Source organism: Drosophila willistoni (genome assembly GCF_018902025.1).
Source record: "Drosophila willistoni isolate 14030-0811.24 chromosome 2L unlocalized genomic scaffold, UCI_dwil_1.1 Seg196, whole genome shotgun sequence".
Taxonomy (NCBI): domain Eukaryota; kingdom Metazoa; phylum Arthropoda; class Insecta; order Diptera; family Drosophilidae; genus Drosophila; species Drosophila willistoni.
Window position 1 is genome coordinate 1,492,558 of NW_025814048.1, and position 24,000 is coordinate 1,516,557.

Consider the following 24,000-nt stretch of genomic DNA (forward strand, 5'->3'; position numbering starts at 1 on the left):
GTCTACCTACAAATTGCGATAATTGAACAATCAAAACTCGGTAACAACACAAACAGCAATTGTTTCCCGCTGCCGGCTAACCAATTGACACCTGTTCGAACAACAATAACAACAACAATAAAATCAAGTTCTTTAAACTAACGTTATATTTTACTCCCCCCCTCTACCAATATATTATTCACATTTGTTTTTTTGTGTTTTTGAATTTGTTAGTTTGCTTTTGAATTTCTCGTCGTGCGGTTGTGTCTTCCGCAAAGGGCGCTGACGGTTTTTTCGAGAACCGGTTTCTTACTTTTGTCATTAATTTTTTGGGGTTTGTAAATAAATAAATAAATGAAATCGTGATTGAAATTGCAACCGAAAGAAGTACACTTGAATTAACGGAAAAGGGTGTCAAAATAAAGTTTCTACCTTCTTGTTGCTTGAAGATTTTTCGTGAAGAGCGTTTCTTGTGCATTGCATTCCAAATAGCATGGCCAAAAAGAAGAAGCGGCAACAGCAACAACAACAAAAGAAATAGAAAGTTTATAAAGACAAAATCCACCAAAAAAATTCAAAAAAGTTTCTAGGGCCAAAGCCAAGTTCGTCTGCACCGAAGTTTTTGCACACTTACAAGAGAATCGACCAAGGGTTTTATTAATCTTATATACAGCTCTGATTCAGATAAATTCGTTCGTTAAGAAATATTTCGAAAATAAGTTCTATCTTTTATCGTGTACAAGATTATTTAAAAAGTTTCACAAAATCTTTTAGGATTTTCAATAAATTATCAAAATTCTAACACTCTAAGTAATAAAATTAAGCTTAAATTCACAAATCTAAAGCAGTTTCCTAATCAATATTTTAAATAAATTTTCCCACTTTATTTTATAGAAATGTAGAACATCAGACAGTCTTTTTTAAATCTATTTCTTAAGAACTTACTCCTAAGAGATAAATAATAATGGTATTCGATTTTACGTATTATAGTAATTAAAGTAGATTGTACCCATTCGCTCTCATCAGAATGGCCTAAAATCTTCCATCACAAGTTGTTGTGTAACCATTTATTTTAGAATTTAAAGCAGACTCTCATTGTACTTAGAACTTGATTAGGTTGTGTTCCCCATAATATTAGAATAAAATCAATATACACCTCTGTTTGCAAAGTGTATAAAAAATACTGCTAAGCTTAGGGTTTAGTTTATTTTCTTCATCTTCTTTTTTGTTTTGTTGACGGAAGTCAAAAGAGTTGGCAAACAGAGACCCGAGCATTGCCATAACCCATTCTCAAAGCCATGCTCATGGCATAGTCAGGTCTTCGCACCTGCCTGTTGACTCCATCTCTATATATCTATGCTACTTCCACTAACTTCGAATCCCAGACCAGCCAAATATATATATACGATCGTGAGTGAGTTTCTGTGTTTGTGGTTTCTACATATCTTCTACTTTGTTGGCCCCGATCATTTCGTTTAGTCTTCTTCTCAACTTTCATTCCTTGGTGATTGTTGGCTTAGTTTTTATTTTTATTTTAATTTGCATTTTACGAGTTCTGTCGCTTTTTGTTTTTCCCTACTTTTCAGTTAAGTTTTGTTAAGAGTAATTATTTTAATTTAATAGCGTTAGGCTAATTAGCTTAGACAACATAAAATGCAGGCAAAGTGCAGCGTTTTGGCTTTTACAAAGTCAATTTGCAAAATATATTAACGCAGTCAGTTGAGTTCGAATTGCTTGGCAAATATTCACAAAGACCTGAGCTAAGTAAAACCAAAATAAAAAACACACTAAACGATCAATTATTGACGAATATTGAATGCTCTTAAATATGCTTTAGAGTTTATCTAATGAAAAATAATAAAAGATTAATTATAGTCGCATAAAATATAATCAAAATAACTAATCGTTTGTCATTAATCAAAGCTCGTTTTTTTGTTTGGTTGATATTTATTGTAGTTTCAGTTTCTTTTCTCAGAAGATTTTATGATATAAAGGTTTTCTATATGAATAACTAGTAATCCCGCAATTAAGGAATCGAATTTGGGATATCTTTTTCAGAGTTTTTGAATTTTATGCATATTGGGGATAATTTACCCCCTAAAGTATGTAATAGGCAATCAGGCAAATCAGATTTTAATAAAACACTATTAACAAACTTTTTGAGCGTACTGTAATTAAAATTTACCTTATTGATAGATCGTACTATGCCCGTATTTGGACTTTTTATATTGTATTTCCTTTCTGTCGGCATTGCTTAAATCCAATTTTAAGTCTGGATCTAACAACAGTTTCTAGCTATAACTTAGACCAGTTGGCTGCTTTATTTTCTATTTTGCCTCATCAAACTGAGTCATTTAAAGAATATACCCCAATTTATGCCCTCATTGGGTAGAGCACGGGGAAATCGTGCTGACTCAGTTCAAGTGTCGCAAAAGTGCACTCATCATCTGGCGTTGAGTTGGTAAATGTTGGTAATTGCCCCGCTCATGTGTGTGTGTTGTGGGTACTCGTTCTTCTGAAATATGTGAGGGGATTTGGTGTACCAGACAAATCGAAGTAGTTTCCTTATCACTGATTAGACCTTTGTCCACATACGTAGCTCAAAATTCTTATCTTCTATTTACATTTCAGAGTTCCACCGTTTATTGAGACGACAAAACGATGTTTTTTGCTATTTTTTGGTTACTTTTCATAGCATTGTTGCTAGCTGCATTTCTTTTCTCGAAGACAACCAAAGAATTTCCCAAATCCTGGTTTGAATGGAAGACAGAGTTTCGTTATCAATATCTTGGCATTATAGGACTCATACACGATGCACAATACGCGGCACGAGATCGCGTGGGTAAGTATCTATATATATCTATTATATGATTAACAACTAATGGTTAAAAATTTGAATTTATTTTCGTAAGCACTTTATAAACAACCGGATCGAATTGCTGTCATCACTGGCGGTAATCGTGGCATCGGATTGCGAATTGTAGAGAAGCTGTTGGCCTGCGATATGACAGTCATAATGGGTAAGTAATTGTTGTGTCCCTCTGTCTGTGTGTGTGTGTGTGTGTGTGTGTGCTGTAACGATTGACCAATTGAACTTTGTTTAAGGTTTGAAACTTGTTTTAGACTCTGGCTATAAATTAATGCTGAACGTAGAGATAGTGGGTTGAGGGTGAATTTAATTACATATTCCAAAAACATTCACCCATGTGCACGTGCCCGGAATGGTCAAATGGTGGGAATTAATCAGGCAAAGAAATCAATGTTTAGACATGTGCATATAGTTATTCTCAATGCGTCAGAGTACACTTTCCTGGTCGTTATTATTAAATGAGATTATAAACAAATTTAAAATTTGACTTAATTAATGCTGCCTAAAAGTAGGCAACAACTTTCGCCTATACTTGAATACTCAAACGAGTCAAAGCTTCTTCCGAATTGAGTGCATTTTTTATTGAGTTGTTTTGTCAATTTAATGTTTACAAAAATGTGTTTTGAATTCATTAATTAAATATGAGAACAGTAGTCAATGACATGAACTGGCTTAAAATGTTCAGTTTTACAGGGTTTTTATCCTGGTTGTTCTTTGTCGAACCAAAGACGAAAAGAACAATGTTTTAAATTGGTAAAAATAATTGAAGCACTTCAATAGAAAATCTTATTTAGTTTGTAGTTATTAGAATCCATAGCTTTTGCATCGAGGACATTTTTAAGAATGTTGTAAAATGATCGCTAATTGAACTGTATATCCTCCTTAACAAATTCAATTAACTAAAGTACATACATACATTTCAGTCATAAACCTAATGATTTTATTTTAGGATAGATTTCTACAATTTCTTGTATTAATATACTAATTTTCTCTACATTTATTTAAATTCTAGGCGTTCGTGATCCTCGCAGTGCCGAAGCCGCCGTCGCAGGTGTCGTCGATTTAAGTGAAACGAAGGGCAAACTCATTTGCGAACAACTCGATGTGGGTGACTTGAAATCTGTTCAGGCTTTTGCACAACTCATCAAAGATAAATATCAAAAAATTGATTTACTGTTGAATAATGCTGGCATAATGTTTGCACCCTTCAAACTAACCGCCGATGGGTATGAATCGCATTTCGCCACCAATTTCTTGGGTCATTTCCTGCTAACACATTTATTGCTGCCCCAACTGAGAGCTGGTGGCAAGGCTGGCAGAAATTCACGTATTGTAAATGTTAGTTCCTGTGTGAACCTTATTGGACGCATTAACTACAAGGATATCAATGGAACGTAAGTAAATACGGATAACATTTTGATTTCATTGGTGAAACATTTAATTTCATTGGTTTTGCTTTGCAGAAAACATTATTATCCCGGCACTGCGTACAGTCAATCGAAATTGGCTCAAATTTTGTACACGCGTCACCTGCAGACATTGCTCGATGCGGAGAATGCTCACGTCCAGGTCAATGTTGTGCATCCCGGCATTGTGGACACGGATCTGTTTGAACATTCGGCCACCACATCTGTGCCATTATTTAAGAAGCTATTCTTCAAGACTCCCGAAAGAGGATCACGCACTGTGGTATTCGCGGCCATAGATCCCTCAATTGAGGGACAGGGCGGCACCTATTTGAGTAACGGTGGCAAAGGACCCTTCCACAGTGATGCCAAGAAGCCGGCCAAGTGCGAACAACTGTTTCAATTCTCCTGCGATTTGCTGAAAATCAAACAATATGGCAATGGTGTATACTAAGCTGATCACATCAATCAAAAACCATACCAAGCCACATTCTAATCTCTATAAACAAAAAACTGGTGCAACGTACTTTTCTACTTTCCATGTAAATGAATTTTTCTTATGTCTTACATATATAAAATTGTTTTTTATATACTTGTAGAGAAAATTGACTCATAATTTGAGGGTGAAGATTTTTTATTTGGTTAATATGTTGACTTTGTGTAAATTAAATCATGTTTGTGTTTCTTTTAAGATTTAATTAACTTGTCCAAGTTTGATCTGCCATCAAGCCCCCTTTAAGAAGAAAAAATGCAATTAAAAGTGCTGCAAAAAAATGTCAAAATGCACTCAGCTGTTTGGCGGCAGCTTGAAAGACGACAACACAACAACAACAACAACAAATGCAACAACAGCAGCTGTTATATGTCAAATTTACAACAACAAGCAAAACAATTTAATTTGTGCGCCTCCTCAAAAAAGCGTAGATGAAAAAAAAAAAACAATGAGCGATTAACATTCAACATTTTGAGGAATTTTAATCGACTTCAAATTTGAAGGGGGATCGAGAGACTGTAACAAATCTAAAACTCAGACTTTGATAGGTGGTTACAGAGGGGCAGGGAGTTGCAGAGGATGTTACCCAGGTAGGTGGGCAGGCAGGCAGGCAGCCAGGCAGGTAGGTACATAGGTAGGTGTATCTGCCACAACAACAGCTGTCACTTAACTTAACTGAACTTCCAAGCAAATGCATAACCATAACCACAACCAATGATGACTGATTCTAGGCGAGGGTTAACTGAAAAGTAATCTCGGAGAAGAAGTCAAAAAATGGTTAGAATGATTCCCAATTGGATCATAAGAAGAAGAATCACTCACAAGCTACCGCTAGGCCAAAGTTAATATTTGAAATAACAATGATTAACTACTCTGACGATTTAGCTATGCATTACCCCAAGTCTACCGGAGCAAGAAGTTCTGCCCTGTTTTAGGAACACAGATTTTGGGATAGATTTCAAAAGAGCCTTTTCATGGCCATAGCTTACCGCTTAAAACCTTATCGAGTTATATCCTTCATCTAAAACAAAATATTAACAGTAAACTACACGTTAATAACTGGACAATAGAAAATGACAGAAACCTACATTTTTGAGTAATTTATTTTGAAATAGAAATAATCCTTATAATTAAGTCGGTAAACATACCGACAAGCTCAGGTTTTTAACAAACAAATTGTTTACTAAAGCAAATATAAAGCCAAATTTAATACTTTTCAACCTACTCTCGTAGAAATCTACTAAAACCGATAGAGCGCGATGATAATTCAATGTGTGATGCTGCCGATTTGTGTGTGTTTCTGTGTGCATTTGTATGCGTGTATAAATTTTTTTGGTGAGCACTGTCATCAATCAAAATATCACCGGACCGTATTCCCAGGCTGTCGTCTGTCAAATGCGCCAAATGAACTCATCTACCAAAGCTAAAACAGACGGAAAGAAGTTTTATTTTTTCCTAAACAATTTCGTGAATCGCCCGATGATTAGATCAAATTAAAGTCATTTCATTTGAGTGTCTGACGCGCCTTTTTCTGTCAGCAAACTCAGATTAGATGGGATACCCTTCTTAAAGTTTAGCAAGGAACCTAAAGATTGGATATTAAATCTTTTTTCAGCTTCGACTGGGACATCAAAGAAGGCCAGACTTTTCTCCTTTCGATCTTGGTTCTACTTACTTTAAGCTTAGAGATTAGAGAAGACAGTTCCATCTTAACCTTAACCTAGCCTTAAAAGGTATGTCTAATTGTTAGACTTAATCAAAAATCATAGCGCATAAACAAATCTTAAAACATAGTTTTAAACTTTATTTGAAACCAAAAAAATTGTTCACTATTTCAAAGAAATTTAGAAAGAAGTTAGTAATAGAATGTAAACAATAATTTTTCAGTATCAGCTGAAAAAAAATAACAGAACCTTTCGTAAAGGAAAGAAATTTCATCAAAATCTTTGACTTTTGCCATGATTCTCCAAGTAATTCAATTTAATATCTATTCAAATTGAATGTTAAAATGCTGCTCAATTGAACGAAAGTAAAATCCATTTTATACCATTTGAAAAATCTTACTAAAAAGTTAATAAATTGAAACATACTTGCATATCAATCATTGCAATTGGTTTTGGTTGTTAATTTAAGACAAGAAGAGAAACTATCCACACTTAGCCATGCTCAATATCATTTAATTAATACCCCAAACTACAATTGCAACTGCAATGGCAACTACAACTCCAAGATCAACTCCATTCACATTCTTCTTCTCCACATAGGAGGAAGATTCTTAGCTCCGGTTGGCCAGTGGCAGTTGCCGTTGCCGTTGCAGTTGCCGTTGCCACAATCCAATTAACCTTTTGACATTTGAAGACACAGAGGGGTAGAGACGGGACAGAGAGGGAATTCAAGATACTCCTAATGGCCGATGCGTAAATCAAATACAGTTGCGCTTATATTTATATACTTAAAGCGGATGCAGTGACTCCGAAACCGACACCGACAGCGATTACAGCTCGTAGAAGCTGTAATTAAAACACTCAACATGTTGTTCATGCCCCCGTCTGATCCCCCCTTGCCCCCTCTGCTACTGACAGGTTAGAGCACCGGCAGCTGGCTTCTGATGTTTAATAATAATAAACTCATCTGCCACCGAAATCTCTTCATGCTGTATGGAATTTCTGGTTGACACCTGGGCACAAAGGTGAGAAACCCAAACGGAACTGTTGCTAACGCCCACAGCAACAATTTGTTGTTGTTGTTGTTGCTTGCTTCATCAGCATTGAATTTCCACATGCTTCTTAAACTGCTACTGCTGCAACACTTGGAAGGGAAGGAGGAGGAGGTGGTGGCGGACTGCCCACACGCGAGCCACTTGCCACTTGCCGCTGCTGCAGATGGGGGAGGCTGTGAGGGGGGGAAAACGTGAGCTCATGCGTCGACATCGAGACGTGGGCGCCATAAATCACCGCATGATTAATGTACAACTCCAACTCCATCTTCAACTCAAACGATTTCAACTCCGAAGAAGATTTAATTGGAGCAGCAAATTGTTGCTAAGAATTTGCCGCCAGTTAAGAGCTAAGTGCAACTAACGAAAAAAACCAAATTTAAATAAAAACCACATTAACTTAACTGTGTGAATGAATGCAATGGGTTGAAAATGGGAGTGGGGCCACCGAGGGGGGCTGGTCAAGCAGATGAGCAATAAGATTGTTAGGCAACTAACTCTTAAACAATTAATGGTTGTTGCAAGTTGTGTGTGTGTTTGTGTGTGTGTGTGTGGGAGCAGCAGCAACAACAACATCTTGAAATTGCTTTATGAATATTAAATAATGTTTAGACGGATTTGTGCCGTTTACGAGACAGTTCATTTAGGGTTAAATTGGCTTATCCAACTTGTGATAGGAATGTTCTTGACCTAACCCTGACATTAACCCCCCCTCGACCAAGGCTATACAACAATGGGCGTAGACGGAATATAAGCATATAAAGGGGACTGGAAGGCATTGCAGCATCAACTTTGCAAGTAAACGAAGTGCTTGAAATATTTTTTTAAGTACTTCACAATGCAAAAATAATGTTTCAAAACAATAAATGATTTTTCGGTTCGATTAGTTCGTTGAAACCTCTTAAATATATGTTATACTTTTGGTCAAAGGATAGAAAAAGGCCAAAAAAGGCTGAAATATAGGATCTGTGGTCATCATTCTGAGGGTAAGTCAGATAGTCAGAGTATTCGATGGATTTAGGCACGCCCAGGTTTGTGGGGGAAAAAGAGAAATCCTGCCAGGTTATGGGTTTTACATAATTGTAATCAGAATTTTTTGAAAAAAGAAACTTATTTAATTCTTTTTTACAACAAATTACCCGAGAAATAGCTATTTTTGTCTGTGTATATTACGTGTTTTATATGACACGGTTTCATTACTTTGGCCCTGCTACCAATTGCATTAATTATTCGCTAAACAGGCTAAGATGTTATATTTCATTACTAATTTTTCTTTCATATACATAAGTATGCATGTATTATTTGGGTTCTTCATAGCTGTTTTGTTTTTCTTAGCATACTTTAGGGAACTGTCAAAGCAAGTTCTTAAGTCATTAGGTACCAAATAACTATCTCTGAATATTAACTTTTCCTTCAAATTACTCAAATCATTATTCTAATTTGTAAGTTGGGATTAACATATAATATATGAACTAGATCTTTTTCTTAGTAAACTAAGTTTAATAGCTAATTTTTAGGCAAGTTGATCATCTAAGTAAATTTCAGTTAATTTGTATCTTCATCTTAAACTTATACGATAAACTTATATATTACGAGAATTAACTTAAAAAGACAGAACTTACCATAAATCATATTCGACTTAACATATTCTCAAAAAGTAAAGGACAAATTTGAGAATATTTAAGAAAGTACTTAAAAATATTGGCTAAGTTGGGTATTTTTATTTCTTCTGGATTCGATAAAAAAAGATAAGCGTTAGCCCAAATCCGATATATGTAGTTAGCCCTGCCTATACATATACATATATTATAAGCCATACTTCCTTCGTTAAAGATAATTTTTTTCTGGCAAATGTCTTAGAGGGTAAGAAGAGGAGTATGGAAGGTTACCCCCTTTTTTTTGGCTACGCTTGTGTCCATTTGCATAAATTATTATAATTAATTGCTTTTCATGGGCGATTAATCAAACACTTGCCAATTTGCATATTGACGCCTAAGACCCACCCCTCCCCGCCCCCCCTCTAATATTTTTTTGGCCAACTATATGGTTTCCTCCTCTTTGAGATCACTTTTTTGTGTGGAAGCTCCAAAAAAGAAACCAAAAAATCCAAGCCCAGAGGCCAGAAATTGAGATACTCAAAGATACAGAAATTTTTTTGGCATTACGTTTTGCTGATTTGGCGCTGCTTTTTGATGTGGTTGGTTAAGCGATGGGATGCTGCCAGCCCCCCACCAAAAAAAGGAAAACAAAAAAACAGACTGGCCCCATTTAACGGTCTATTATGACCGGACAAAGGCCAGCAGAAATTTTTCTCATCAAGCCCATTGAACGCCAATGTAATTAATCGTAAGTATTTACACAATTTGAAGTATCTATCTATCTATCTATATATAGTGTTTTTGTCTCTCTTCTTTTGTTGCCACTTAAAGATGGATTGAAGCTGGCGGCGCCTCCGTTTCAATTTGATAATTTGTCCGAAGAAATCATCGAGAAAGATGACTCCAAGAGAGTCTCTGTGGATCGAAGGTTGACAGAGAGGAGACTGCATTCTGTGCAGTGGCTTTAACTTCAATTACCCTTACCAATTGGTTTGATATATATTTTGTTTATTGCATAAACCGAAAAGTAAACAAATTGTCAAATCAAACCAAAAAAAAAAGGTGACCTTGTCAGTAACAAAAAAAAAAAAGTTGGGTAAATAAAGAGTGAGAAACCAAAAGTGTATCAAGTAGCAATAGGAAATTTCGGGTGACTGCAGTTTGCCTTAGATAAAAGTGAATGTTTATGATACTTCAGATGTTTGCCCCCTCCCCCTCAGACAACGCGATTACGCAGCATAAAAGCTACTTGAAAAGAGAGCGAATATGGATGAGAAGAAGACTGAAAAACCAAATTGTGGAGCTAGAAAGTCAATCCACATCGTCCACATCGATGACGGATGTCATAAAGATCTCCCAACACACTCAGATCGACTTTCAGAGAGATTGAGATACATATATATGAATAGTTTTTGTTGTAACCTCTTTGGGGTAGGGCCACCTCCCACCTGCAAAAAGTAATTTACCCCAAAAACAAAAAGCAACTCCAACCAATTGTTTGTAATTAGGTAATCTCCAATGGGTGATGATGTAATTAACCAACAATTTATGGCCAACTAATTGTTAATTTGAGATTGTTTTATTTTTCTGCTTTTGTTGTTTGCGATTCAGATTAGTTTCAATTTTGGCTTAGTAGGTCACCAAAATGTTTAGCAAATGTGCAAATTTGTGTCGTTTACTCTCTCTCTCTTTGGTTTGTCTTTGGTCTAGGAGTGGAATTTTATTCTATTTAGTTTTTCATTTAATCAGAGTTTCTAGCATAACAATATTGTTTAGTCCTTAATTTCATTTAAATACAATTTGAATATATTCATGCAGTTCAATATGATCAAATGATCTCTCTGAGACCGATTTACCCCCTAAAACAAGCTTTTTATGCTAAGTTCCATTTACGATTGCGTAAAAGATTCTTAGATTCCTAAATTGATTGATCGATTTCTGTAATAAGGATTTTTTTTTGGAAAGGTTATAATAATAGCGAAAGTTTTTAGATGCTTCTTAAGATACAAAGATCGATAGTACTAGAAAATTTCTCAACAAGAATACTTAGGAATTCTAAAAAAGAGGCTCAAAAATATCAAAATTTTACTTTCTTAACATATTTTAAAATAAGTTTTGATTTAAAAAAATAATTGTCTAGTTCTATCATTCTAGAATCTAGATAGAAGTCATAAAAAGAAGAGTTTTTTGAAAACATTCTTGCTTAAACTTGAAAACTAGACTCAATTGTTTTGTTTAATGATCGTCAAATAGAGTTTTATTTGGAGAAACCTATCAGAAGGTTTAACTGAAAATAATGTAGAACAATGTGTACTCAATTATAGAATATCTGATCCAAAATTAATGCCAATTGTATCAACTCATTTGAAATAACAATCTCTTTCTATTTCTCTGTCCAACAATCTGCTCTGATGAAATTCTTCAGTCATAAAATATTTAAAAACTTTGCTTAGTTCTTTCTGCCACATCATTCCATCAGCTTCAACACTTCCTCTTACCCCCACAAAAACAAAATTTCACAATATTACCAAGACCACTAATCGAAAAGGCAATCCTATCGAAACGTATTTAATCCAATCCAATGAAATCCCAAATTCAATTGCCACCAAATCATTGCCATTGTTAGCTTCATCTTTGCCATTCAGGCGGAGGGGAGGGCAGAACGGGATGGGTACCTACCAATTAAACTGCTATTTAGTGCCCAAGGTATTAACTGGCAATTCGCTCTAATCTAATTTATGTTCATTGATTTTCCATCGTCTTACAATTCTCAATGTGGCAGGTGGAAAATCCGACAAACACAGGTTGTGAAAGAACGAACGAAAAACCGCAGACATGTATCTTTTTTTCGCAATAGCCAAGAGAGAAAAAAAATTAAAGATATTTTTAAGGCGCTCATCATTACGAAAATTCTGCAAACTCAAAGTCGAAAAGTCGCAAAAATCATATGTCAAACACTTCAAAAAATATGGAAAAAAATTTGACAAAAAAAAACTCTACAAATAAATCTCTGTTTCCCCCCACAACAAACTTCAGAAAGCAACAACAGAGGCAGCGGCTGCAGCAGCGGCAGAAGCAGAAGCAAGAGCAGAGCCCGTCATCACATTCGCCTTTGACTGCTTCCTAAGCTTCCTTTTACACTCGGAGAAATTAAGAAATAATAATACTAAAATTGTTCTTAAGTGGAATCCCCACATGAAATGGGTTCCACTTAACTGAAGCTACTGATTTCCGATAATCGTTCATTAAAATATTCCACTCATATACTCATATATCATCACAATGTTTGCTATATCTTTCTTTTTATCCTACAATAACCTATTTACTTATAGATATATCATAAATAAAAGATACCAATTCTGTTTTGTAGGTGTTTAATATAAAATATCTACAAGGAATGTTAAGAATGCTAGAAGGTACATGGTTTAGAATCAGAAACCGTTTTTCCTACTTGAAAAAGTTATCAAATATTATGAAGAACAATTTTGATTTTCTTTAGCGTCAGGATGAGAAACTTTTTAATTTACTAGCATGAGCTCAAATCCAAATCCAATTATATTAACTAAAACTTTTTAAATCACGTTGTTAATTGGCTCATAAGTATACATATATGCGGCACGAATCCAATATAATAATACGAATCCAGATCTCGTTGTTAAGACAGATATTTCATTATCTGAACATTTGCATTATCCTATTTAACCAGTTGTTTATTATTAAAAGGATTTCTTAGGATAATTTCTACTTAAAGTACATAGACAGTTCAAAAATAACTTTTTGAAAGTAAAAAGAACTTTTAGTATGTCTTTTAGATTATTGTCCAGTTCTTACTGGTCAGAACTTTTAAAGAAGAGGAATACTAGTTGTTCAAGAATTAAACTTTTACACCATCATTTGAAAAAATTACCCCAAAAAGCTAAAAAGTTCACTTCATTAATGCGATTTTCTCCATTTGCTTTTTTTGCTCATTTAGAAATTCATTAATTTTCTTCAAGTGTAGGCAATTCTTGACTCCACAAGTCATAATTAATCTGCTTTGGCGTTATTTTTGGTTGTTGTTGTTGTCTTTGGCTTCTTTGCGTGTTGCAGCAATTTAAAGTGGAGTCTCCTCGCCTCCCAACCACCCAACCACCCACTCTGCATTCAAGCAAATCTTTCTGATTACTAGTCGAAGATGAAGCTTTGATAGATACTTTCAAATGACTCTGAGATCTCAAATCTCAAAATCTCAGAGTTATTTCGAGATTATTATTGTAGTTGTTGTTGTTGTTGTTGTTGGTGCTGGTGGTGCTGGTGGTTGCATACCACTCGAGCACAAGCGTTAGAGGCGCCTCAACCACGAGGCAGCATATAATTTGGGTTACATTTGGCATCTTGGAGCTGCTCAGGCTGCTGCACTTGTGGCCAGACTTCTCTTTTTTTTCCTTCTTATTATTATTTATTTGTTTATATTTAAGTTTTGGTTTTTGGTAAGATGCCGCGGTTTTGGGGGGGTGGCGCAAGAGGGTTGAGGTAGAGTCTCGAGAATCGAGAACCTTTTGTAATTTATCTCAACTAAGCATTCTTGGCTCTGACAGACCAGACAGAGACAATGGCTCAACATTGTTGCTTTTTGTTTTTGCCATGTTCTAGTAAGTATTTGTTGAACTGACGTTTTCTCACACAGTAGCTAACAAGTTTAGGGTTCTGACTTCAAGTTGAGGCCACAAGGTCGACGGCAGGCCAAACAAAACAGAATCCAATTGAATATCACTCATTGTTAGTTGGTTGATTGAGAGTGCAAAGACAAGGCCTTCAGTAATGTATCTCAACCTTGCCATGGAACTTGTTCAAAATAATGCAGAAAAAAGTCAGTGAAAAGAATCAATCTAAAGAGAATGAGATGGGAGAAGTAGGAAGTTTGGGCAGAAAGGATAATTTGTAGTTGATAGAACTGAACTGATCCAGAAAAACGTGATATCTTAAAGTTGTTCTCTCTTAAAAGCAAATTTTTATACTTTCTAAGCTTAAGCTCAAAACTTTCTAAACTACAAATTAAAAAATTCCGATATTTAAATGATAAAATCATAAAATTAGACTTAGAACGATTTAATATTGATATTAATTGAATTTATTCTTTGAAGGTTCTGAAAGAATGGTTTTCAAGAATTTTGCGTTTAAAGCAGACAATGAAATATGTGGAAAAATTAGGTAATTGAACAAAGTTAACTTAATCCAAGTGAGGGTGAACTTCATGGATTAGCTAGTTAAAGATCTCCTTATGAAATGTCCTCCTCTGCCTCCTCTATTGCCTCTTCATTTCATAAAATCTCTACTAATCATATCACCCAACTAATTTTAAGTATGGGTATCAAATTGCCACATTCTAAACAATAAAAAAAGAGCAGCCACACAATAGGAAAACAATTTAGAGACGTACAAAAAAAAGATGTATGCACAACCCACATGAATCCAACACATGAAGCCAACTGCAGCATCACGTTATTGTGACTTAAAGCCGAAAAGCCATCAAATTGTAACAATTTTTCACCTGTCGTCTGAGCCTTTGCACATGATTATTATTACATCAGTAGAAAAATCATAAATTTGCCAGTCTTTGGAATCGTGAGGAGAGCGCTCAGCTCCATCTGGAGATACGTTACAACATAGTGACTACTACTACCCAAAATAACAGCCACACAGAGCTCAGAGCACCGAGCACGGAGCACCCACCACAAAAGAGCCACAGAAATCAAGGAAGAGACGTTCAGCAATGCGTTTCGATTTGATTTATGCCAACAAATAAAAATATATATGGATGAAAAAACAAAGACAACATAAACGAAGGTATCATCAATTTTTGGCGATTACAAAATTTTGTTAAATGTAAAAATTAAATGAAATATATAAATACTTTACGATGTACGAAGAGACTTTCCAAAGAGGCCGAAAGGAATTCGCATTAAAATCTAATTACAGTGCAAAAGTTTTGAGTTTTTTGGTATTTGCTATTGTCACTCTGATGATGATTTCTCAAGGTTATTATTGGCAATTTTTCTGGTCCAATAATTTGGTAATTTGAAAAATGAAATTAGGACCACAACAAATTGCTGCCAAGAGCATTTGTATGATATTGACTTGTCTCTCTCTCTCTCCCCCGATCTATCTCTGACCGATTCAAAACTGATGCCGTCGTTTGACTTTTGAGGCCAAGCAATTAATTTTGTGAAACAATTGCTTCCAATGATCGCAGGGCACCAGACGGCGGCTGGGGAGGGGAATCCACATTCAATACATTCAAAATTGATTTGCAACAAAAAAGAAGAAATCCAACATCGAGATAGGAAATTCCACTTTGATCTATAAAAGAAAAAATGAAAAAAAGAAGCAAGTGCAAATTATGTTTCAAGTGTTTATGCGGGCAAGCAAAATTATGATGATCTTTGACAGATAATATTTTTAAGTTTAAGGGCAAACAAAGATGGAAATCCACTTTAGCTTTTTATTTGTATTATCTAAGAAGTGGTTTCTCCTATTATGGGTTTACATTTCTATTTATAGAGCAATTTTTATGTTCACAAGCAAAGTAAGTTGAAGTAACTCTAACAAATTTTTCATTTAGATCATTTTTTATAGTTATTCAAGCAAGTTTTAATTAGTCGGATAAATACATAGAGCTCATATATAATAGTTGAAACAAATTGAAAATCAATTACTTTCTAATTACATCTCTGGAAAAGTATCTTAACCTTTTCTTAAGATTCTCTCCGTTAAATTTACAATTTCCTAACTTAAATGGAAATTTCCAAGTGCCTTACTCTCAATAGTTTGCATTCGATTCTAAACTTGCATTATGCAAACTTTTAATAGGTAATAAATATTATATATTTATATAGTAAAATGTTTAATGAATCAATAAAAACAAGATTTATCGCCATTAGCGCATAAACCGTTCTGAGGATGGCTTTTGGCCAAAAAAAAAAACAAACAAACAAATTTGTTGGCAACAAAAACTCACTTCAAAGACTTATTGTTTATTATTAATTGTTTAACATAGCAAAGAAGAAAGAATACTCCTTGACATTTGCTACCACATCGAAGTGCAGGTGATATAATGATTGATACTGATCGATCGACTCTAAACATTGAGACACTAAATTGATATTGCATTCGTGATAATAATAGCCTCGACAGAGACTCGGAATTGGTTGCTCCACTAGCAACTAGCTCGACGGTAATCCCATCCACATGCAAATGACATGAATTATAACATGGCTCTGACTCTGGCTCTGCCTCTTGGGACTCTTGGCTCCCACAATTTTCCACTATTAATGCCCATAACGAGACGTGTTCTATTAGGTAAAAGTTTCCGTTTCAATTTCAGTATTTTGCAGCTTCACCTGCTCCAAGCGACCGACCCACTGACACAATCTTGGTGGTTCGGTGGCTCGGTGGCTCAGTGGCTCAGTGGCTCGGTGGCTGAGGCTCTTGCAAATTCTTGCACAATCATCACAGCATTTTGGCTGGAAAAATCGAAAGTGTTTCATACTCTTTCAGATTCGGACTTGAAGCTGACGATAAACTCTGACTTGGTTTCATTTTCACATTAAATTCCAAAAATTATATCATATTTTGTTTGTTTGTTGTTACCTTTATTTAATGCTCTTCTTTTTGATGGTTTTCTTTGCCTGTTTGTTTGTGTCTTCTTTAGTTTTTTTTTTAATTGTCTTTTAAACACCAACAAAAGTAATCGAGCTGTCTACAGTGGAGCAAATATTAAGGAAATGTCGAAATTTATTAACCACTGGAGACGAAAGTTCTTTGTCAGCTATATTAGTGAGTGTAATAAACAAGTTAATCATGACTTAAATTAGAAAATGTTTTTAAAATGTTAATCAATCTAAAGAGGTATAACTAAATATATGACGTAAAAAAGCCTAAGGTTATCTCTTTCATTTATTAGATCTCTATGCAATTAGGTGATTATTTTATTTGAGACACATCAACAAGCTTTCTTTTTGACGAAAGAAAATAATAATACAAAAAATGTTTACCTATTTCATTTTGATCGAATCAATATTCCCAGAAAGCAATGAAATATGAAAAATATGAAAAGCAACCTGGAAATGACTAACCTTAACTATCCGATAAAAGACGTTAATTTTATAGAGTGAATAATATTTAGATTAATTTTTTTGATAATTTTGCTCTAATTTCTAATGCCAATCTTTCGGTGAATATTTTGCCTCACTGTGCATGTAGCAAAGTTCAATTCAATTGAAATTAAAAAAGAAAAAAGAAACGGCCCATAGGCAAAGCCTCAGCCTCAGCCTCATCTTTGTTTGATTTCAATGTCAATGCTCTGAGCTAAGGATGAGGCCGTGCCGTAACCTTTTTTCTACATATTTTTTTGATTTTATTTTTATCTTAGTTTTTTTTATTGATGTACAAATGGCTCTTTTGTGGCCTGATCTCGATCTGAAGAAAAATCTTGATTTTATTCAGCCGGCGTTAAGGCGGAAGTTAGATCAAAGTGTTTATCAATATATCAATGACTGACACAAAGTACGCAAAGTATCGTAATAATTATTTTTGGTGGTCCATTAACATGTGTGCTGATTTATTTTTATGGAATTTTTGATTTGGAGAGCATGATGATTTTGATGTGGGTAGGCCCCGCATCAACGATCGATCCGGATCGGATGACCCCCACGCAACGAAACACACGCTGCGATGATGATGAGGATGTAGCCAGAGAAGAGTTGTTCAAGTTGTTCTTACAAGTGGCGTCGAGACAAAAGTCGAGTTGCTCCACACACATACACACACACATATGTATAGAGATGGAGTTTTGCTCCATGTTTGGCAATTGGCGGATTAGCTTCGCTATACAACATAACCCGCCATCTAAATGAATGTATATCCATGGCCAAGACAATGGACCCATAACCATTCATTGAACTGGCGAAATTCAATTAGGCTTCCTGACTTGTACAGAACATGCCACGCATCATCATCGACATCATCTTTGCAGTCCAAGTCCGATTGATTTTTCTTGTAGCCGCACACCTTCTAATGTGGTCACAGATTATGCAACACACACATATGCCGAACAAAGGCAAATTTTCAATAGCTACGAACCCAACTAAGAAAATAACCCCCCTTCAGACGAAATCATTTCAATCTAAGCTCCCAAACTAGAGATGACAGCGTGCCCATCAAGGGATAATATCGTATGGGAGATGCAACTAAAAATCGTAGACTATCTAGAGCAACAAAATTGATCTATCTAATCGATGTATCATCAAAAATAGTTCTTGGATGTTTAGGACTTAAAAGTAAAAGCTAATTGTAATGGATCTAAAATTTTAGAACTGAAAGTGATTTAAAATTAAATGGTGACTTCAAAATAATTGTTTTTAATGAGTTTCAATTCTTTATTAAATTTTAAACACTTGATATTATTGCAAAGCATCTTTGAATCTTGATCAATGTCAATTCGTTAGCTCATCTAGCTTGAAAATACATAAATTTCTAGATTTTGAAATGGATTGGAATGGAATTCAAGGAATGCTGTTTGAGAATTCATTAATAAGACCTTTAGGTCTGATACTGCAGTGTATGAACTAACTTGGTTTACATGGAGTATATAAGATGACGTTGTAGAAGTTCACACTTTCGAGCAAAGAGCAAAGTTCTCTGACATCTGTTTAGGATTTTCAGGACCCAAGGACAACTGAATGGCCTAAGAGACTTTCGATCTCTTGGCTTGTAATTTCTTTAAGGGGGCCTCGTGAGTGAGTGGGAAGCTAAGGCACGCCTGCAACCCTATTTAAAGACATGTGTTTTGTGATTTTACCTTGGGTTTTTGTGTTGGGCTTAGCTTTTGGCTAAAAGTGTTTTTGTTATTTTTTTCTGTGCTCCTTTTTTTTTTTTTTGGTGGTTGTCTTTTTGTTTGTTGGCAGCAGCTTTTGTGTAGTGGGAATTATTTTTATGGGCAACAGCAGCAGCAACTTGGGTTATAAATAAATCAGAAGCTCCACACAAAAATGCAATGTTTAGACCTAAACTCCAGTCAGAAAATGAGTCGAGTCTCAGTCACATCAATCATTTTTTCTATATAGCAATGGGTATAGGTTGGCTTGGTTGTTTTTTCTATTTCTATTTGGTTGCCTTGAAGAGAAGCTCCCAAGAATGCAATGGGGTTTTGCACTACAAAAATTTGTTTTTTGTTTCTTTTGTTTTGTTTTTTGGTTTTTTGTTCAAGTTTAATTGCTGCATACATTTTAATTATTAATGCTGCTGAAGCGCACTCAAAAAGCAACTAATTTGGCAATTTGCAGATGCCTAGCAAAAATCAACGACTGGGTCTTTGGGTTTTTGTAATTACTTTATGAAGTGCACTCGAGGCTGATGCTGCCTGCTGCCTGCTGCTCGATGACTGCTGCGTTTTTCTTTTAGATAGTTAGTTACATGTTAAGATATACATAGAGAGATAGACAGATACACAGATAGATAGGTGATCGAATCCATTCCATCATCACTCAAAATGTCATAGGTGGTTCACATTAAAGTGGTTGAGAATTTGTACTCTGATTTCTATCTACAACCGTACATACAAATTTTAATAAATTTGCATTTCAATAAAAAATTTAATGACATCTGTGTAGGTACATACATATATTAACATATATCAATTAACTTTTTTATAGATATTGCCTCATATTTTATAGCATATTGCATTTATTTGACACTAAAAAATAATTTAAACTTAATAATCATCTGTAGATCAATTGATAAATATATGGAAATAAATAAACATTTCACAATATTACAATTCGATTTTGAGATTGTGTGTGATTCGATATCTATACTCACTCAAGGACGAATTTCGAGATGTGAGAATGAAAAACTTGTGGAAGGATATTTGATTTAAATTAACTCTTTTTTCAAAAATATATATAGTAGAGAAGAATACATAACAAAAACAACAACATCCAAACAATTTTATCCAGAAACGTTCTCTTAAGAAAATTATTGAAATTTTGTAAAATTTGGTACATTTATAGTATATAAAATTTTGGATAATGATACAAAAGTGTCAAAACCTTGCAAATTAGTTGTTTTGGCAATCTTATGATGTACATAATTTCATTTCTAATTTCGATGTATGTATAAACTTAAAAACGAGTCTGAAATTTATATAAAACTAAATTCAATTGTAATTGATTTAAATTACACACAAAAGTGAACTCACTCGATGAAACAAAGTCAGTCCTTGAGATAATGTAAAAAAATCAGTTGACTAAATATGTCAAATAAGTTTTAAATCGTCCAAGTAATCCGGATTGGAAAAAAACTCCCCCTTACTGCCTTCTCAAACTAAAAACTGAACTCATCAAATGAAAATGTCAAAGGTTGCCCTCGTAATCTCAGTCTCAGTCTCATCTCATTCAATTCATTTTTGGCTTTTACTCTGATTCTGCCAAAAGGCGATGCGACCTTCATTATACATACATATAACTGAAAACTAAAAACCTGAAGAATGCAGCAGTCACTCTACACATCATCGTAATCATCATCATCGTCATCATCATCACGATCATTGTACAAAATAAAAGCTAAAAAGCCAAAAAATACTTTCAAAAAATGCAACATGTTCACTCCCCACAGCAGCAGCAGCATCATCAAATCTCTTTAGATATATCTGCCAACTATATATGTATGTGTATCTATATACATTTTGCCATGGCGATCATCATAAACATCTTCTAGATTGAAGTGCGCCGCAATTTACAACAACAAAATACCAAAATATGTGCCTTAATTGATTCTATGTCCGTCCGTCCGTCTGTCCGTCCGTGTGTCTGTGAGTACGTCTATCCATAAATGTTGCAACACATCACAAAACAAAAATGATTATTTGTAGCTTAATTTAAATTATACGTTTATGTTCCACTCATCAAGAGCTCAGTTCTAGGTTACAAAACAAATATTCAAAATACGTTACAGATACAGATACGAATGCCTCCTACCCCTTCTACCCCACTTCTCCCCCCTCCTCTCCGCCTCATTTCAAGGTCCAACAACCGAAATCTAACTATCTATCTATCCATCTATCTGTGGCGCATCATCACCTGGGGTATGACTCTTTTGCCTCTCTCAATGTAAATTAGCTGAATGCAGGAAATTAAATGATTTTTTAATGTGCTGGAAAAATGATTACATTGGAACAACAACAACAACAAAAACAGCAACAACAATAATAACAAACAAACAATAAACCACAATAAACAACAACAACAATATTTAAATGAATTTCAAGTTGATTTTCAGATTGAGTTTGGAGTGCCGTTCCTCAATTGAATATGAATATGTGTTTTTATACCCTTTTCGAATAAAAAGGGTATATTAATTATCGGAGAAATATATCATTAGGCATCCATTCGAACTAAATGTTGAAAATAGAAACTGGAAGCCATATACTTGCTTGCAATATCGTCATAAAATTTTTTAAATCTCTTCCAAATTCCTTCCAGAATGTACCACTTAGCAAATAGTTCCCAAACAATCGATCGGTAGAATATGAAGCTTTATTTGAATAAATTTGTGGGTTTACTACACTAATAAATGTTTGTGCCTAGTTTCAACAAGATCGGGCTACTATATATAGTTTTTATACAGTTGTCACATTAAGATGTGATAAAATGCCATTTACTAGGATTAAAGTTTGCCGTTCTTAGATGGAAATCTGACTTTTTAGTTCAAACTTTTTTGACTTTAACATCTGGAGATAGAAAAATTACACAGCAACTTACAAGGGTATACAAACTTCGGCTTAGCCTAACCTTATGGTATTTTTTATCTCGTTCAAGAGAATGCGGTAAAGTTTCGTTTAATTATTTTGCTTACATTTCAGTTTTTCAGTTCTTCTTTTCGTTGTTTTATTATGTTATAATTTTTGCATATTTGCACACAAAAACATACATAATTGAAGACTGTTTTTTATTTTCAAATGTGTAATTACAAAATGGTTTTTTTTTAGGCAAGGTCAAAAAATTACTTGCAAAAATTGGAATTGTTTGAATTATTTAAGGAAATGTTTAATGGAAATCATTAGGAAAACAACAAATAGTGAAGGTAAAATAAGAGTCGAGGAAATGTTTTGTCAGCTAATAGAAATCTTTTGATAGTTTTAATACTCTTATGATAATTACTGATCGAGGCAAATTAGGACAATAATTTAAAATTTTTTAGTTATATTTTTCCTTGTTCAATCGAAACAGAGTTCTCTGAGTCTTTTTATAGGCTAATGGCCATTTTCAAATATATGTAGTTTTATTAATAAAAGACTTTTCAATTGCTTTCTATACAAATACCCAAAAGTAGCTAGCAAAAGTTGCTATGAAAATTACTTTCCATGGACTTGAAAATAACGATTTAAAACCAGGAATTTTATTAGTAATTATACATATAATAATAATTACAAAATTACAAAAAAAGAACTAATCATACAAAATGCTTTTTGTAATTTTTATTTCCTCATGTAATAGTAATTAATATAAAGCAATACAAATCGTATCCTTTGTGTTGCCCAAAAGCTTGTCAAGCTTTTTTAAGATACCACATTAAGCAGATGCAGATCCCGATAAAGGCTAAAGAATAATGGAATATATCAGGGTCAGTTAACAATTCGTTGCATCTGTCAAATCTGTATGCTCTTGAAATTTGATTTTGCAGATATAATAACATATAAACCGTTATAAAATGCCATAAAAGTTAAAAAGATCAAATTTTTATCTACAAAAATACTCCATGGCGGAAATACTTCTTTCTAGGCTTGGCAACCTTTTGGTATGACCTTTTCACAAGGTTGAAGAAGAAAGACTGGACTAGTTAGACTTGCCCTATTTTGATACCCAATTAAATAATAATTATTTCGGTCTTTATGTTCAACAAATAAATTTTTTTGTGAAAGTCGTCGCCCGGCAGCTCGTGCCAAAATAATGAATAAATATTTGCTCAAATGTCAGAAATTTGACCACAAGCAAAAACGGCAAACAAAATGTTTACCGATCGTGATAAATGCTACGCCCACCATTTGCATAAATATGGCAATAATAAGTATACGTATATATGTATATATATTTGTTGGTCAAGTATTTTTTTCGCCCCTTTTGTTTAAATAAATATTACAAAAGCCCATTTGCTCCATTTCTTTCCATTTTGTATAGATGCAATTGTTATTTTTTTCCCTCTATTGTTTGAAATGAATTGAATAATAATGAAAAATTTATTGAAGGACTCTTGAGTTTGGCTTCAGACTAAATAAATATTGCCAAAGAGTTTTTAGTGCAAAAAATAACAAAATTGTATTTGTAATTTTTCCTATATTATTAACAATTTTAATATTGAAAGTTTTTAAAGTTTTTTGTGCATAAACTTTTGAGTGCATTAAAACAAGTTAAATGTAATGGCTGAGTCTTCCTTACTCACTACTGTCGAAAATTGTATGAAAAATTTTCGAAATTACTATAAATTTCGGATTTTCTCAGTGAATTTTTCTTGGTAATGTTCACAATTCAATTAAACATTACCACAACTCAACTCAAGACAACAACACAAAAAAAAACCCATGTCAACCGCTGAGCTCTTTCCATATCTTGGATATTAACTGCAAATCTCAGCTCATTAAAAAATATATAGTGTAAAACTATAACAAAAACAAAAAAACCGAAAATTCTCCCACGCACTAAAAATCAACTAATTTGTTTTGCTTAAACATTACAAAACATTGCAATAAGAGCTGAAGAACTTTTAAATCAAAATCCAAAACAAAAACAAAAAGTTTTTTTTTTTGTATTTTCGTCTAATCGCCTAGGCAAGTTTGTGTCTTAAGTCTTTTGTTTCTTCCACAAGACTGAGGTAGCAAATGGTTGGAAAAAAAAGAAGGCACAAAT

General features: G+C 34.1%; 1 protein-coding gene across 3 annotated transcripts; it reads left to right on the plus strand.

Moving 5' to 3' along the window:
- The first annotated feature begins 22 nt into the window (after window positions 1-22).
- On the plus strand, window positions 23-4,952 carry LOC6639627 (dehydrogenase/reductase SDR family member on chromosome X). Of its 3 annotated transcripts, none has more exons than XM_047010012.1 (5): window positions 23-40; window positions 2,611-2,821; window positions 2,892-2,999; window positions 3,861-4,242; window positions 4,312-4,952. In XM_047010012.1, the coding sequence occupies exons 2-5, from the start codon at window positions 2,641-2,643 to the stop codon at window positions 4,706-4,708; spliced, it is 1,068 nt and encodes a 355-aa protein (XP_046865968.1). In that variant the 5' UTR covers window positions 23-40; window positions 2,611-2,640; the 3' UTR covers window positions 4,709-4,952. The 3 variants fall into 3 exon arrangements, with proteins under 3 accessions (XP_046865968.1, XP_002062757.1, XP_023037603.1); XM_002062721.4 differs by lacking the exon at window positions 23-40 and adding an exon at window positions 235-313; XM_023181835.2 differs by lacking the exon at window positions 23-40 and adding an exon at window positions 2,283-2,440.
- Window positions 4,953-24,000: the final 19,048 nt, after the last annotated feature.